Consider the following 17,651-nt stretch of genomic DNA (forward strand, 5'->3'; position numbering starts at 1 on the left):
AGAGGTCTGAATAAGTTTGGAATGATCACTGAAGGTAGAGAGAAATAGAATCAACCAGGAACAAATAAATGAACTGTTGAATGAACAGTGGGATTTTCCAGAGTCAAGAATGATAAGGTTAAAGAACAGAAAGATGAAGGAACCCAAGGTAGTGAAGAATACCAGAAGAAAGCTAAGGTATAATAACTTAAATAGCTGGAATTCTTGATGAGGAGGGAGAACAAATCAAGAAGAACTGACAAGTTAGGATACATGGAAAACTCTATTATTCACATTTTAACCTTTTAAGCCACCACTTCTCTGTCAGTTTGTCATACTGTGGTGGCTTACATGTTGCTGTGATGCTGGAAGCTATGCCACCAGCATTTCAAATGCCAGCAGGGTCACCCATGGTAGACAGGTTTCAGCGGAGCTTCCAGACTAAGACAGACTAGGAAGAGGGAGCTGGCAATGGTATTTTCAATCACCTCATATGCCTGCAAAAGCTGGACAATAAATAAGGAAGACCAAAGAAGAATTGATACCTTTGAATTATGGTGTTGGAGAAGAATACTGAATACACCACAGACTGTCAGAAGAACAAACAAACCTGTCTTGGAAGAAGTGCAGCCAGAATGCTCATTAAGAGAGAGGATGGAATGACTTTGTCTCACATACTTTGGACATGTTATCAGGAGAGACCAGTCCCTGAGAAGGACATCATGCTTGGTAAAGTAGAGGGTCAGGAAAAAAGAGGAAGATTCTCAATGAGATGGATTGACACAGTGGCTGTAACAATTGGCTCAAATACAGCAATGATTGTGAGGATGGCGCAGGACCAAGCAGCGTTTCATTCTGTTGTACACAGGGTTGCTTTGAGTCAGGACCTACTGGACAGCACCTAACAATAACAAAGTGCCTCCCTTTAAAGATCTTTTAGATAACATCAGGTTGCTGGAAAAGACTGAGCAGAGGAGAAAGTGAGCAAGGAACATCTTTTATTTCTTCACACAAAAGTGCTGAACTCTCCACAACTACCACAGCTTCCACCAGACTGAGTCCAGCACAACTAGATGGTCCCCAGCTACCACCACTGACTTCTCTGACATGGATCACATTAGAGGGTCCCAGACAGAGCTGGAGAAAAATGTAGAACAAAATTCTAACTCACAAAAAAAGACCAGACTTACCAGTCTGACAAAGACTGGAGAAACCTCAAGAGTATGACCCCGGGACATCCTTTTAACTCACTACTGAAGTCACTTCTGAGGTTCACCCTTCAGCCAAAGATCAGACAGGCCCATAAAACAAAACAAGACTAAAGGGGCACACCAACCCAGAGGCAAGGGCCAGAAGGCAGAAAGGGGACAGGAAAGCTGGTAATGGGGAACCCAAGGTTGAGAAGAGGAGAGTGTCGACATGCTGTGGGGTTGGCAACCAATATCACAAAACAATATATGTATTAATTGTTTAATGAGCAACTAATTTGTTCCATAAACCTTCATCTAAAATACAATTTTTTTGTTTTTAAAGTGCGGTCTTCTTACCAAGAAATGTTCCCAAAGAATTATGTCTACCCAGAAAAAGCACTTCTTTCTAATTTGCCTAGAAAGGGTATTTTTTCCTAGTTGACCCATCTGGAAGGGTACCTTTTTCAAATTTTCACAAAGGTGCCCTATAAGCTAGCAGTATCATGGCACTAGCACAATGCCACTTATTTAGAGAGAATACTGCTTATAATTACTGATGGTCCTCTATACAGGAAGTTCCCTGACTCTGCCTGAACATGTAGAAGGGCCAGTAGCAGAATGGAATTGCAATATGTATCAGAGACTGCTGTTTACCCCCAGTATCCATTCTTCCCCTTTTCCGTAACAGAATCCCCTTTTTTAGCTGAGCATGTGGCTGGTTAGAATAAAGATATTTCCCAGCCTCCCTTGCTGGTAAGTGTATGTGTATGTTTAATCATTTCCTTCTTGCTGGCAGGAATGTGATTGTAATGGCTAGAGGTGGAGCAGCCAAAGTCACCATCACATGACCTTGGGAATGGAGATAGATTGTGCCCCTAAACACCATGAAGTACCATGCCAGTCCTGGACCATGCAACTTCAGAGTTTTACATGACTGAAAAGTATAGTTTAAGCAACTATTATCATGGAGGTTTGTTCAGCTGGACCTATTCTAACTAATGAATTAAGGACTTTCCATGGACACCAGTGGCATTTTCTAATCTAACATGGTGTCCTTTATACTTGGAACCAACCTTCCTATCATGCCAGCTGGTCTGATTCTTCTTTTCTCTACACAGATTACTCAAACATTTCATTCTTACTGAGAAATACAGTTTGTAATCTAAGCTCTGAAAGGATTTTTCTTTTCTAATTATGGATGTAGGGGTTTCTCCAACATTAACATAGCCAGAAGTTAATAAACAAACTAGTACCAACTAAGAGAATACAAATATCACTATATATCAGTAAGACTATAGGATGGAGTTCCTTTCTCTTGCACAATTTGATAAGGCCCTTCATGCCCTGGCCCCTGCTTAACTCTGCAGCCTAATCTCTTCCCTCTCAGAATCTTTCACCTTTCGCTCCAGCAATAATTTATTATAAACACACATATGTTTGTGTATGTGTGTGTATGTGTGTGTATGTGTGTGTGTATATAGTCTCTTCTGCATCTAGGCTTTTAGACATGCTGTTCCATCTGCCTAGAATGCCTTTTCTCACCCTTTTAATCAAACTAACTACTATTTGTCCTTTGGGATAAAAAAAAAAAAAACTTAGATATCAGTTCCTTGGACATCTCTCCCTGAATCCCTAGGACAGAATTAAGTGTACCTTCTATATACCCCTACAACATACATATAATATAAAAGCTCTTAGCACATTTACTGCTCTGTACTGAAATATTCTACTTACCTGACTGTCTCCCCAGTTAAAAACTACTCACGGGGAGGGACTATGTATTGTTTACCATTGCACCACTAGGATCTAGTACAATGCCTGACATATGGTTAAAAAAAGCCCACTGCCGTCACGGTTAGCATGCAATAAAGTTTGTTGAACGAATGAATAAACTCACACCTTGACTGTTTTTGCTTTTCATACTTAGTAAATTCTACATACCACATTCTACAAACTGTATAATAACCAAAAAAGCCAAACCCAGTGCCATCGAGTCAATTCCGACTCATAGTGACCCTATAGACAGAGTAGAACTGCCCCATAGAGTTTCCAAGGAGCGCCTGGTGGATTCAAACCACCGAGCCTTTGGTTAGCAGCCGTAGCATTTACCCACTACACCACCAGGGCTGTATAGTAGAGGTTGAGAATTTGAGTGAAGATATTTGAGACAATGTAAAAAGACTTCTTGGGCTGTAGAACCTGATCGTGTTAACCTACAAAATATAAGCTTACAAATAGCCCTTGATAGAAATGATCTCCACCAAAAGGAGACGAAACTTGGATGTCTATAGAAAAGTCTCCAAATCACATATGCACCCATTAGTAAGCCAGTACCCGTTGCCATCGAGTTATGACTCACAGAGGAGATCCCATGTCAGAGTAGAACTGTGCTCCATAGGGTTTTCAGTGGCTGATTTTTCAGAAGTAGATTGCTAGATCTTTCTTCCAAAGCACCTCTGGGTGGATTTAAACCTCCAGCCTTTCAGGGAGCAGCCACCTAGGGACTCCAACCCATTAGTAACTGGGTGTACTTAAAATCGTTCTGCCCATTTCATTAAGTTCCCCAATACCATGAAAATCCAAATAATTTTCCACCAGTATCTGTTATTACAAACCCTATAAGAGAAAAGGTCATATTGCTTTCAAGAAATGGCCCCTCTGGTTTAAGGACGGGGTCAACAATGTCTTCCAATTTAGGGTGCCTAAAGACAGCATGGAGCCCTGGTGGTGCAGTGGTTAAGAGCTTGGCTGCTAACTAAAAGGCTGGCAGTTCAAATCCACCAGCTGCTCTTTGGAAACCCTATGGGGCAGTTCTTCTCTGTCCTATAGGGTCACTATGAGTCAGAATCAACTCGATGGCAATGGTTTTTTTTTTTTTAAAGATAGCCTAGATTCAAGGCTGATTTCTAAAAGCAGAAATAAATGTAAGAAAAAAAGATAAATTACTGTACTTTAAGTATTATTAGTTAATCCACAGTAAACTTAAAATTTATCATTCTAATTTCTTGGATTTATTATTTTAAAAATAACTTTAAAATTAATTTTCAAAAAGACAAATGTTTTTCTAAATATATAAGATTCAAAATTATTAATATTTTCTTTTCTTACTCTATCAGAAACAGGTCTCCAGCCATTGTTCTCTATGCGACGATACCAGCCACTATTGTCATCTTTCTGGAGAGTATCACTTTTAACATGTGACGTATGTTTTGGTAGAAGTTTTGTGTAATCTCTAGGGCTGTTGGCACACAGATCTTCGATATGTCTGTGAGTGAAAATTTTATAGTATATGTTGGGTGGAAATTTAACCTGTAGGTGGAAGAGTTCAAAACACAGATGTAGTCTAATTATAAAAATGTTTTACATTTAAAAAATTGTATCTTTCAAATTTCATATAAATGTGCTTTAAAATTACTAAATGAGAATTCATCCATACTTACCCCACCTAATCTGAATCGTACAATAACGCCAGCAGCAGCATCTAAAAGATTGGCCTATAAGAAAAGTATGTTACTCTTCAATATTCTGTAATACCAATTTGATTCTCACTCTATTTTAAAATAATTTCTTAATATTGACTATTTATGAAATACGCTGAATGAACTAACCTCATATAATTCATTCTAAATTAAAGAATATTTTAAGACCTAAGAATTTTCACCAAAGAGGACATTCAGGCTGCTAAAAAACACATAAAAAGGTGCTCACAATCATTAGCCATTAGAGAGAAGCAAATCAAAACTACAACGAGATACCATCTCACTCCTGCAAAAATGGCTCTGATCAAAAAAACTGAAAATAACAAAAGCTGGCAAGATTGTGAAGAGATTAGAACTCTTATAGGCTGCTGGTAGAATTGTAAAATGGTACAACCACTATGGAAAATGGTATGGTGCCTCCTCAAAAAGCTAGAAATAGAAATACCTGGAAATCCAGCAATCCTACTCTTAGGTATATATCCTAGAGCTACAGGAGCAGTGACACAAACAGACAGACATAACATACTTATGTACACCTATGTTCACTTCAGCATTATATACAATAGCGAAAAGATGGAAACAACCTAAGTGCCCATCACCTGATGAATGGATAAACAAATTGTGGTACATACATACATTGGAATACTATGCAACTATAAAGAATAATAAAGAGTCCACAAAAAATCTTATAACATGGAAGACATTAAGCCGAATGAACTAAGTCAACCACAAAAGGACAAATGTTGCATAGTCTCACTTTTATAAAAAATCAAGAATAGGCATACACACAGAGAGCAAAGTTCTTTGATGGCCACCAGGGAAGGGAAGGGAAGGAGTGGGAGTCACTTTCTAGATAGCAGACACTTGTTATTTTTGGTGATGGGAAAGGCAATACCCAATATGGGTGAAGTCTGTACAACCTGACCAAGGCAAATGTAGGCACTAAGAAGTACACAAGAATAAGGGACAATTTTGATAAATGCAATAACATGTATAGTTTTTAAACAACAGTAATAACAACCAAAAAATATAAGTGTGTTTACATAGGTATGCTGTTCTTAGGTGCTGTCGAATTGGTTCTGACTATAGCGACCATATGTACAACAAACCAACCATATGCCTGGTCCTGCACCATCCTCACAATCATTGCTATGTTTGATTGTTGCAGCCACTGTGTCAATCCATCTCATTGAGGATCTTCCTGTTTTTCCATGACCACCTACATACCAAGCATGATGTCCTTCTCCAGGAATTGGTTCCTCCTGATAACATATCCAAAGTATGTGAGACGAAGTCTTGCCATCCTCACTTCTAAGGAGAATTCTGGCTGTACTCCTTCTAAGACAGATATGTTCATTCTTCTAGCAGTCCATGGTATTCTTTGCCAATACCATACTTCAAAGGAATCAATTCTTCTTTTGACTTCCTTATTCATTGTCCACATTTCAATGCATTAGACAACTGAAAACATCATGGCTTGGTTTACCCAATGCAATACATTCTTTGATTTCTTGATTGTTGCTTCCAGGGGCATTGATTGTGGATCCAAGTAAAATGAAATCCTTCACAACTTTAATATTGTCTTTATTTATCATGATGTTGCTTACTGGACCAGTTGTGAGCATTTTTGTTTTCTTTATATTAACGTGCAACCCATTCTGAAGGCTGTAGTGTTTGATCTTCATCAATAAGTGCTTCAAGTCCTCTTCATTTTCAGCAACCAAGGTTGTGTCATCTGCATATCACAGGTTGTTAATAAGTCTTCCTCTAATCCTGATGCTGTGTTCTTCTTCATATAGTTCAGCGTCTCAAATTATTTGCTCAGTATACAGATTGAATAAGTATGCTGAAAGAATATAACCCTGACGTACACCTCTCCTGATTTTAAACCAAGCAGTATCCCCTTGTTGTTCAAACGACTCTCTCTTGGTCTATGTAAAGGTTCCTTATGAGCACAATTAAGTGTTCTGGAATATCCATTCTTCCCAATATTATTCATAATTTGTTATGATAAACACAGTTGAATGCCTTTGCAGCCAATAAAACACAGGTGAACATCTTTCTTGCATGCTTTCGGTAAAGAACTACCTGACATCAACAATTATATCCTTCATTCCACATCCTCTTCTCAATCCATCTAGAATTTCTGGCAGTTCCCTGTCAATGTACTGCTGCAACCATTTTTGAATTATCTTCAACAAAATTTCATTTGCTATGATATTAATGGTATTGTTTAATAATTTCCGCATTCTGTTAGACAACCTTTCTTTGGAATGAGCACAAATATGGATCTCTTCCAGTTGGTTGACCAGTTAGCTGTCTTCCAAATATCTTGACATAGACAAGTGAGTGTTTCCAGTGTTGCATCTGTTTGTTGAAACATCTCAATTGGTATTCCATCAATTCCTGGAGCCTTGCTTTTCACCATTATCTTCAGTGCAGCTTGGACTAGTTCCTTCAATGCCACTGGTTTTGATCACATGCTACCTCCTGAAATGGTTAAACATCATCCAATTTTTTTTGGTACAGTGACTGTGTATTCCTTCCATCTTTTTTTGATGCTTCCTGCATCATTCAATATTTTCCCCACAGAATTCTTCAATATTTCTACTAAAGGCTTGAATTTTTTTTTTTTTTCAGTTCTTTCAGATCAAAAAATGCTGAGCATGTTCTTCCCTTTTGATTTTCTAATCCAGGTCTCTGCACATTTCATTAAAATACTTTACTTTGTCTTCTTGAGCTGCCCTTTGAAATTTTCTGTTCAGCTCTTTTACTTCACCATTTCTTCCTTTCACTTTAGCTACCCTACATTAAGGAGCAAGTTTCAGAGTCCTTTCTGACATCCATTTTGGTCTTTTTTTTCTTCCTGTCTTTTTGACGACCTTTTGCTTTCTTCATTTATGATGTCCTTGATGCCATCCCACAGCTCCTCTGGTCTTCGATCATTAGTGTTCAGTGTGTCAAATCTATTCTTGAGATGGTCTCTAAATTCAGGTGTGATATACTCAAGGTCATACTTTGGCTCTCATGGACTTGTTTTTATTTTTGTCAACTTCAACTTGAACTTGCACATGAGCAATTGATGGTCTATTCTGCAGTCAGCCACTGGCCTTATTCTGACTGATGATATTGAACTTCTCCATCAACTCTTTCCACAGATATAGTCGATTTAATTCCTCCGTATCCCACCTGGCGAGGTCCATGTATATAACTGCTGTTTATGTTGTTGAAAAAAGATATTTGCAACAAATAAGTCTTTGGTCTTGCAAAACTCTATCATGTGATCTCTGGTGTCATTTCTATCACCATTTTCCAACTACTGCTCCTTCTTCTGTTTTCAACTTTTGCATTCCAATCACCAGTAATTATTAGTGCATCCTGATCGCATGTTTGATCAATTTCAGACTGCAGAAGTTGGTAAAAATCTTCAATTTCTTCATTTTTGGCATTAGGGGTTTCTTGCAAATTTGAATAATATTCCTATTAACTGGTCTTCCTTGTAGGCATATGGATATTTTCAAATCCTTCAATATCCTACCACTGACAATGTTGTACTTCAGGATAGATCTTGAAATGTTCTTTTTGATGATGAATGCAATGCCATTCCTCTTAAATTTGTTATTTCTGGCATAGTAGACCTTATGATTGTCTGATTCAAAATGGCCAATACCAGTTCATTTCAGCTAACTAATGCCTAGGATATTGATCTTTGTGAGTTCAATTTCATTTTTGACGACCTCCAATTTTCCTAGATTCATACTTCGTACATTTCATGCTCCAATTATTAATGGATATTTGCAGCTATTTCTTTTCAGTTTTAGTCTTGCCATATCAGCAAATGAAGGTCCCAAAAGCTTTACTACATCCACATTATTAAGGTCAACTCTACTTTGAGGGGGCAGCTCTTTCACAATTGTATTTTGAGTGCTTTCCAACTTGGGGGCCTCTTTTTTCGGCACCAAATCAGACATATTCTGCTGCTATTCATAAGGCTTTCACTGGCCAATTTTTTTTTTTTTTAGAAGTAGATTGTCAGATCTTTATGTTCAGTCTGCCTTAATCTGGAAGCTCTGCTGAAACCTGTCCACCATTGATGACCCTGCTGGTATTTGAAATACCGGTGGCATAGCTTCCAGTATCACAGTAACATGCAAGCCACCATTATTAACCCTTCCAGGGACACAATAGAAAAAAATGTAGAAGGAAACTCAAATTTCTAAAAAAAGTCCAGACTTACTGGACCAATAGGGATGAGAGGAACCCTTGAGACTATTGCCCTAAGATACCCACTGAACCTAGAACTAAAGCCACTCCCAGAGGTCACCTTTCAGCCAAATCATAGACTGGCATATGAAACGAATGGAGCCCTGGTGGCGTAGTGGTTAAGAGCTATGGCTACTTACCAAAAGGTTGGCAGTTTGAATCTACCACCTGCTCTTTGGAAACCCTATGGGGCAGTTCTACTCTGTCCTATAGGGTCACTATGAGTTGGAATTGGCTGAACGATAATGGGTTTGGGTGGGGTTTTTTTGTTTTGGTTATAAGACAAACATCACTCTTGAATAATGTGCTGCTCCCTTAAACAATCAACTATATGAGACCAAAGGGCCAAAATTTACCCAAAAGCAAAGATGAGAAGGCAAGGAGGGGCAGGAAAGACACATCAGTGGAAACAACAAACAAAATGGAAATAATGAAAACACTGACACATTGTGAAAACTGTAACCAATGTCATGCAAGAATTTGTATAAAAATTGTTAGGCGGGAACCTAATTTGCTATGCAGAATTTCACCTAAAGCACAATAAAATATTAAGAAAAAAAAAAAAAAGACCTAAGGAGTTAATATTGAATGGACATCCACTAAGTAAACAGATTATTTGGTAAGTGGAAAAATCATACCAAACTATATTTCTTTTCCATGCAATAGATTTGTATATGTCTTCTGGTGGGTTCTAGCATTTATTTCTCTTGGTTATATACTCAGGAGTAGAATATGAAAGGAAATGGATTCTATGTATGATTCACTGTACTACATACTACCAAAGAGTTTTCTGAAGGGTTCTGTACCGATTTACCAGCAATATATGAGAATTCTGATTGTTCCACATCTTACCAAAACTAGCTATTATCAATCCTTTATACATTTTAGACATTCTGGTAGGGGTGTTATGGTAGCTCATTATGATTTTAATTATTTCCTTGATGGCTAACAAAATTGAGTACATTTTCACATACTTACCAGCCTTTGGGATATATCAGTTTTGACAGGGGTTTCTGAATTTTATTACTCTATTCAAAGAACCAACTGGCTTTGCTCATTTTTTCAATTTAACTTCTAATTTTTATTCATTGATTTCTTATTTTTTCTTTATTATTTCCTTCTTTTTACTATCTTTGGTTTTAATTTAATTATCTTTTTCTAGATTGTGGAGGTGGAAGCTTGGTGAGTTGATTTTTCAACGTTCTTTACTTCCCTCTGAGCTCTACTTTACCTGCATTTCACAAGCTTTGATATGTATAATTTTATCATTACGCAGTTAAAAATACTTTCTACATCTGGGGCCTTAAACGCTAGCAAGCGGCCATCTAAGATGCATCAATTGGTCTTAACCCACCTAGACCAAAGGAAAATGAAGAACACCAAGGACACAAGGTAATTACGAGCCCAAAAGACAGGAAAAAAAAGGGCCACATAAACCAGAGACTACATCAGCCTGGGACCAGAAGAACTAGATGGTACCTAGCTACAACCAATGACTACCCTGAGATGCAACACAACAGAGAACCCCTGAGGGAGCAGGAGAGCAGTCGGATGCAGACCCCAAATTCTCATATACAGACCAGACTTAATGGTCTGACTGAGGCTAGAAGGACCCTGGTGGTCATGGCCCCCAGAGCTTCTGTTGGCCCAGGACAGGAACCATTCCCAAAGCCAACTCTACAGACATGGATTGGACTGGACAATGGGATGGAGAAGGATGCTGGAGAGGAGTGAGCTTCTTGGATCAGGTGGACACTTGAGACTGTGTTTGGATCTCCTGTCTGGAGCACAGATGAGAGGGTAGAGGTGGTTAGAAGCTAGCAGAATGAATACAAAAAGAGAGAGTGGAAGGAGGGAGCGGGCTGTCTCATTAGGGGAAGAGCAATTGGGAGTATGTAGCAAGGTATATATACGTTTTTGTGTGAGAGACTGACTTGATTAGTAAACTTTCACTTGAAGCACAATAAAATTTTTTTTTAATTTTTCTAATATTTGTACTGATTTGTTTTTTAACCCATGAGTTATTTAATATCATGTTGCTTAATTTTCAAATATTTGGTGATCTCCTAGTTCTTTTAATCTTATTAATTTCTAGCTTAATTCCACTGAGATTAGAGAATATTATCTATGGTTTTAACCCTTTGAAATTTGTTATGACTTACTTTAAGTCTCAGCATATGATCTATTTTGATCTTTTTTTTTCTTGCACTTTAGATGAAAGTTTACAGAACTAGTTTCTCATTAAACAGAACACATACTATTTTATGACGTTGGTTAAGAACCCCACAACATGTCAACACTCTCCCTTCTCAACCTTGGATTCCCTATTACTAGCTTTCCTGTAGTGTGCCCCTTTAGTCTCGTTTTGTTTTATAAGCCTGTCTAATCTTTGGCTAAAGGGTGAACCACGGGAGTGACTTCATTACTGAGCTAAAAGGGTATGTGGGGGCCATACTCTCTGGATTTCTCCAGTCTCTGTCAGGCCACTAAGTCTGGTCTTTTATTGTGAGTTAGAATTTTGTTCTACATTTTTCTCCAGGTCTATCTGGGACCCTCTATTGTGATCCCAGTCAGGGCACTCAGTGGTGATAACCAGGCACCATATAGCTGTGCCACACAGTCTGCTGGAGGCCATGGTAGATGTAGTCTATTAGTACTTTGGCCTAATCTTTCCCTTGTTCAGCAGAGCATCAGTATACTAGATAAACATACAAAAACCAGTTGGATTCCTCTACACCAATAAAAACAACATCGAAGAGGAAATCACCAAATCAATACCATTTACAATAGCCCCCAAGAAGATAAAATACTTAGCAATAAGTCTTACCAGAGATGTAAAAGACCAATACAAAGAAAACTACAGGACACTACTGCAAGAAACCAAAACAGACCTACATAAGTGGAAACACATACCTTGCTCATGGATAGGAAGACTTAACATTGTAAAAATGTCTATTCCTCCAAAAGCAATCTATAGATCTATACCAAAACCAAACCCAGTGCTGTCGAGTCAATTCCGACTCATAGCAACCCTATAGGACAGAGTAGAACTGCCCCATAGAGTTTCCAAGGAGCGCCTGGTGGATTTGAACTGACGACCCTTTGGTTAGCAGCCGCAGCACTTAACCACTACACCACCAGGGTTTCCATAGATCTGTAGATCTCTTCTATTAGTTTCAGTAGTTTTCTTGAGGATTCTTTAGGGTTTTTATGTATAAGATCATGTCATCTGTAAATAGAGATGCTTTTACTTCTTCCTTACCAATCTGGATGCCCTTTATTTCTCTATCACAATGTTGAATAAGAGTGGTGATAAAGGGCATTCTTGTCTAGTTCCCATTCTCAAGGGGAATGCTCCCAGACTGTCTCCATTTAGGATGATGTTGGCTTTTGGCTTTGTATAAATGTCCTTTATTATGTTGAGGAATTTTCCTTCTCTTCCTCTTTTGTATCTATAGATACAATGCAATTCCGATCCAAATTCCAACGATATTTTTTAGTGAGATGGGGGAAAAAATCACCAACTTCATATGGAAGGGAAAAAGGCCCCAGGTAATCGAAGCATTACTGAAAAAGAAGCACAAAGTGGAAGCCTCACTCTACCTGATTTTAAAACCTATTATACCGCCACAGTAATCAAAACAGCCTGGTACTGGTACAACAACAGATACAAAGACCAGTGGAACAGAATTGAGAATCCAGACATAAATCCATCCACACATGAGCAGTTGATATTTGACAAAGGCCCAAAGTCAGTTAAATGGGGAAAAGACAGTCTTTTTAACAAATGATGCTGGCATAACTGGATATCCACCTGCAAAAAATGAAACAAGACCGATACCTCACACCATGCACAAAAACGAACTCAAAATGGATCAAAGACCTAACTACAAAATCTAAAACGATAAAGATCATGGAAGAAAAAATAGGGACAACGTTAGGAGCCCTAATACATGGCATAAACAGTATAGAAAACATTACCAACAATGCATTAGAGAAACTAGATAACTGGGAGCTCCTAAAAATTAAATACTTATGGTCATGCAAAGGCTTCACCAGGGAAGTAAAAAGATTACCTACAGACTGGGAAAAAGTTTTTAGCTATGACATTTGCGATCAGCGCCTGATCTCTAAAATCTACATGATATTGCAAAAACTCAACAACAAAAAGACAAATAACCTAATTAAAAAATGGGCAAAAGATATGAATAGGCACTTCACTAAGGAAGACATTCAGGTAGCTAACAGATACATGAGGAAATGCTCACAATCATTACCCATTAGAGAAATGCAAATCAAACCTACAATGAGATTCCATCTCACTCCAACAAAATAATAAATGTTGGAGAGGTTCTGGAGAGTCTGGAACGCTTATACACTGCTGGTGGGAATGTGAAATGATACAACCACTTTGGAAACTGATTTGGCGCTTCCTCAAAAAGCTAGAAATAGAACCACCATAGGATCCAGCAATCCCACTCCTTGGAATATATCCTAGAGAAATAAGAGCCTTTACACGAACAGATATATGCACAGCCATGTTCACTGCAGCACTGTTTACAATAGCAAAAAGATGGAAGCAACCAAGGCGCCTATCAACGGATGAATGGGTATATAAATTGTGGTATATTCACACAATGGAATACTATGCATCGATAAAGAACAATGATAAAACCGTGAATCATTTCATAACATGGAGGAATCTAGAAGGCATTATGCTGAGTGAAATTAGTTGCAAAAGGACAAATATTGTATAAGACCACTATTATAAGAACTCGAGAAATAGTTTAACCATACAGAAAATATTCTTTGATGGTTACGAGAGGGTGGAATTGTCATTTTCACAATGCTGAGTCTACCTATCCATGAGCATGATGTGTTTTTCCATTTATGTAGATCTCTTGGTTTCTTGCAGTAGTGTTTTGTAGTTTTCTTTGTATAGGTCTTTTACATCCCTGGTTATATTTATTCCTAAGTATTTTACTTTTTTAGGGACTATTATAAATAGTATTATTTTCCTGATCTCCTCTTCATTATTCTCTTTATTGGTGTATAAGAATCAACTGATTTTTGTATGTTATCTTGTATCCTACTATCCTGCTGAACCTTTCTATTAGTTCCAGTAGTTTTCTCATGGAGTCTTTTGCGTTATTTTTAGGTATAGTATCATATCATCCACAAATAGGGACAGTTAACAGTTTAACTTCTGTATTACCGATTTGGATGCCCTTTATTTCATATTTTTCTTGTCTTAATGCTCTAGCCAAAAATTCCAGGAGAATGTTAAATAGGGGTGGTGTCTTGTCTTGTTCCTATTCTCAAGGGGAATGTTTTCAGCCTATCTCCAGTAAGAATGACGTTGGCTGTTGGTTTTTATATTGAGGAAATTCCCTTCTACACCTATTTTATTGAGAGTTTTTTTTATCAGGAATGGGTGTTGGACTTTGTTGAATGCCTTTTCTGTGTCGATTGAGATGATCATGTGATTCTTTTCTTTCATTTATGTGGTGGATTACATTGATGGATTTTCTAATACTGAACCATTCTTGCATACCTAGTATGAATCCTACTTGATTGTGGCATATTATTTTTTTGATATGATACTCAATTGTATTGGTTAGAATTTTTTAAAGGATTTTTGCATCTATATTCATGAGAGATATTGGTCTGTAATTTTCTTTTTTTGTGGTGTCTTTACCTGTTTTTGGTATCAGGGTTATGTTGGCTTCATAGAATGAATTCAGAAGTATCATTTCCTTTTCTATGTTCTGAAATAGTTTGAGTAGTACTTGGATAAGCTCTTCTCTGAATGTTTAGTATAATTCTCCAGTGAAGCCATCTGGGCCGGGGCTTTTTTCTTTGGGAGTTTTTTTATTACCTTTTCAATCTCTTCTTTTGTTATGGGTCTGTTCAGATTTTCAGCATCATTTTTTGTTAGTTTGGATAGTATGTTTCTAGAAATTTGTCCATTTCCTCTAGATTTTCAAATTTGTTCGAGTATAGTTTTTTATAATACTCTATTATGATCCTTTTTATCTCATTTGGGTCTGTTGTAATATCCTCCATTTCATTTCTTATTTGGGTTATTTGTGTCCTCTCCTGTTTTCCTTTTGTCAGTTTGCCCAGTGGTTTTTTGATTTTGTTGATCCTTTCAAAGAACCAACTTTTGGTTTTGTTCATTCTTTTTACTGTTTTTCTATCCTCTATTTATTTCTGCTCTGATCTTTATTATTTCCTTTCTTCTCATGACTGTGGGCTTTTTTTTTTTTTTTGCTGTTTTATGTTTGTTCAAGTTTTGTAGCTAATGCTTTGATTTTGCCCCTTTCTTCTTTTTTGATGTGTGCATCTATTGCTATAAATTGACCTCTGAGGAGTGCCTTCGCTCTGCCCCAAAGCTTTTGGTTTTCATTCTCATTTGATTCTAGGAATTTTTTTATTGCATCTCTGATTTCTTCTATTACCCCTTGGTTTTTAAGGAGGGTATTATTCAGTTTTCATGTAACTGATTTTTTTTCCTTGCTTTTGGGTCTCTTCCTGTTGTTAATTTCTACCTTGATGGTGTTGTGGTCAGAAAAGATACTTTGTATTATCTCAATGTTTTGGATTTTGTTGAGGGTTGCTCTGTGGCCTAAGATGTGGTCTATTGTGGAGAATGTTCCATGTGCGTTGGAAAAGAATGTGTACTTTGCAGCTGATGGGTGGAGTGTTCTGTGTACGTTTATGAGGTCAAGTTAGCTAATTGTGTCCTTTAGCTCTTCTGTATCTTTGTTGAGTTTCTTTCTAGATATTCTGTCCTTTACCGAGAGTGGTGTGTTGAAGTGTCCTACTATTACTGTGGAATCATAAATTTCTTTTTTCAGTGCTGTTACACTTGTTTTATGTATTTTAGATTCCTGTCATTGGATGCATAGCTGTTTATTATGGTTAAGTCTTCCTGATGGATTGTCCCTTTGATCATTATATAGTGCCCCTCTTTGTTTTTTTTATGGTGGTTTTTGTTTCAAAGTCTATTTTATTTGAGATTAGTATTGCCACTCCTGCTCTTTTTTGGTAGCTGTTTGCTTCATATATATTTTTTCTACCCTTTGATTTTTAATAAATTTTTGTCTTTGTTTCTAAGATGTGTCTCTTGTAGACAGCATATGATGGATTCTGTTTTGTTTTGTTTTGTTTTTATCCATTCTGTCACTCTCTGTCTCTTTATGGGTGCATTTAGGCCATTTATGTTCAGTGTAATTATTAATAGGTGTGAGTTTACTGCTGTAATTTTACAGTGCTTTTTTTTTGTGGTGCTGACGATTTCTTTGTTTCTCTTACTCTCCTGTGCTGAATTCCTTTTGTTTGTGAACATTTTTCATTTCTTTTGTTTTTGTAGATTTTGTTTTTACTGAAACTTTATGTTTTTCTTCTTTATTTTGATGAGTAGGTTTGTTAACTTTCTTTGTGGTTACCTTGAAATTTACCTTTATCTTCCCAGGTTTGAACCAGGCTATTATTACTTGGTATAGCTTTGCCTTCCTCTCCATTAGAAAGTTCTATGCCTACACTGTTTATCCACTCTTTTATTGTTCTGACATTGTTGTCATTTACAAATTAACCTCTCTGGTTCCTTGTTGGAAACCCTGGTGGTGTACTGGTTAAGTTCTGCGGCTACTAACCAAAGGGTCAGCAGTTTGAATCCACCAAGAGCTCCTTGGAAACTCTATGGGGCAGTTCTACTCTGTCCTACAGAGTCGCTATGAGTCGGAATTGACTCGATGGCACTGGTTTTTTTTTTTTTTTTGGTTCCTTGTAATGCTTTTGATTTTGGATAGTCCTTGAGAGTTCATTTTCTAGGTTCGTATCTGGGCTGGTACGATCTTGTGTCCCAGGTTCAGGCTATAGTCCCATGTTGTTTCTTCTCAAACTCCCTTTAATAATTTGCAAGTTTGGTTTGGTTTTTCATATTCCCTTAATTTCTGTTTATCTGGAAATGTCCTAATTTTACCATCATATTTGAACGTGAGTTTTGCAGGACATATTATTTTTGGTTGGCAATATTTTTCTTTCAAGGTTTTATATATGTCATCCCATTGCCTGCTCGCCTACATGGTTTCTGCTGAGTAATTAGACTTAGTATTATTGTTTCCCCTCTGTATGTGACTTTTCATTTTTCTTGAGCTGCTCTCAGGATTCTTTCTTTGTCTTCAGTTTTAGTGACTATGATTATGATATGCCTTGGTGATTTTCTTTTGGATTCTATCCTCTGTGGGGTTCGTTGAGCTTCTTGTATGGTCACTTTTTCATCTTTCACGATATCAGGGAAGTCTTCTGTCAGTGATTCTTCAATGATCCTCCCCGTATTTTCCATTTTCTCCCTGTTCTGGAACTTCGATCACTCGAAAATTTTTGCTTTTGATTGTATCCCACATAATTCTCAGTGTTTCTTCATTTTTCTTTGTTGTTTTTTTCTGTTTCCTCCTCAAAGCTGTATCCAAGTGTTTGTCCTCAATTTTGCTGATCCTGTCTTCCACTGTTTCAAACCTACTCCTCAGCCCTTCTATGACACTGTCCACTTTTGAAATCTTGTTGTTGATCTTTCGGATTTCTAATTTTTTTTTTTAGTTGTGAATTTATTTTGGCATTTTGTTGCTGTATTTTTTTTTCCTGAATTGATTCCATTTTTTTGTCTGTATTTTCCATGCATTTGCCTTTTCCATGAATTTGTCTATTTTTTTCTCATTTTTGTCTGCTTTTTGCT

At 37.3% G+C, this 17,651-nt stretch overlaps 1 protein-coding gene across 1 annotated transcript in view; it reads right to left on the reverse strand.

The window, feature by feature from the left end:
- Positions 1–17,651, reverse strand: part of C7H11orf65 (chromosome 7 C11orf65 homolog) — a 54,237-nt gene that overhangs the window by 24,885 nt on the left and 11,701 nt on the right. The window contains exons 3-4 of the mRNA XM_003415617.3: positions 4,610–4,663; positions 4,278–4,478 (exon numbers count right to left, since the gene is read on the reverse strand). Of these exons, the coding sequence (XP_003415665.1) occupies positions 4,278–4,478; positions 4,610–4,663 (255 nt within the window). The remainder of the gene's footprint in view (positions 1–4,277; positions 4,479–4,609; positions 4,664–17,651) is intronic.

Source organism: Loxodonta africana, chromosome 7, assembly GCF_030014295.1.
Source record: "Loxodonta africana isolate mLoxAfr1 chromosome 7, mLoxAfr1.hap2, whole genome shotgun sequence".
NCBI lineage: Eukaryota > Metazoa > Chordata > Mammalia > Proboscidea > Elephantidae > Loxodonta > Loxodonta africana.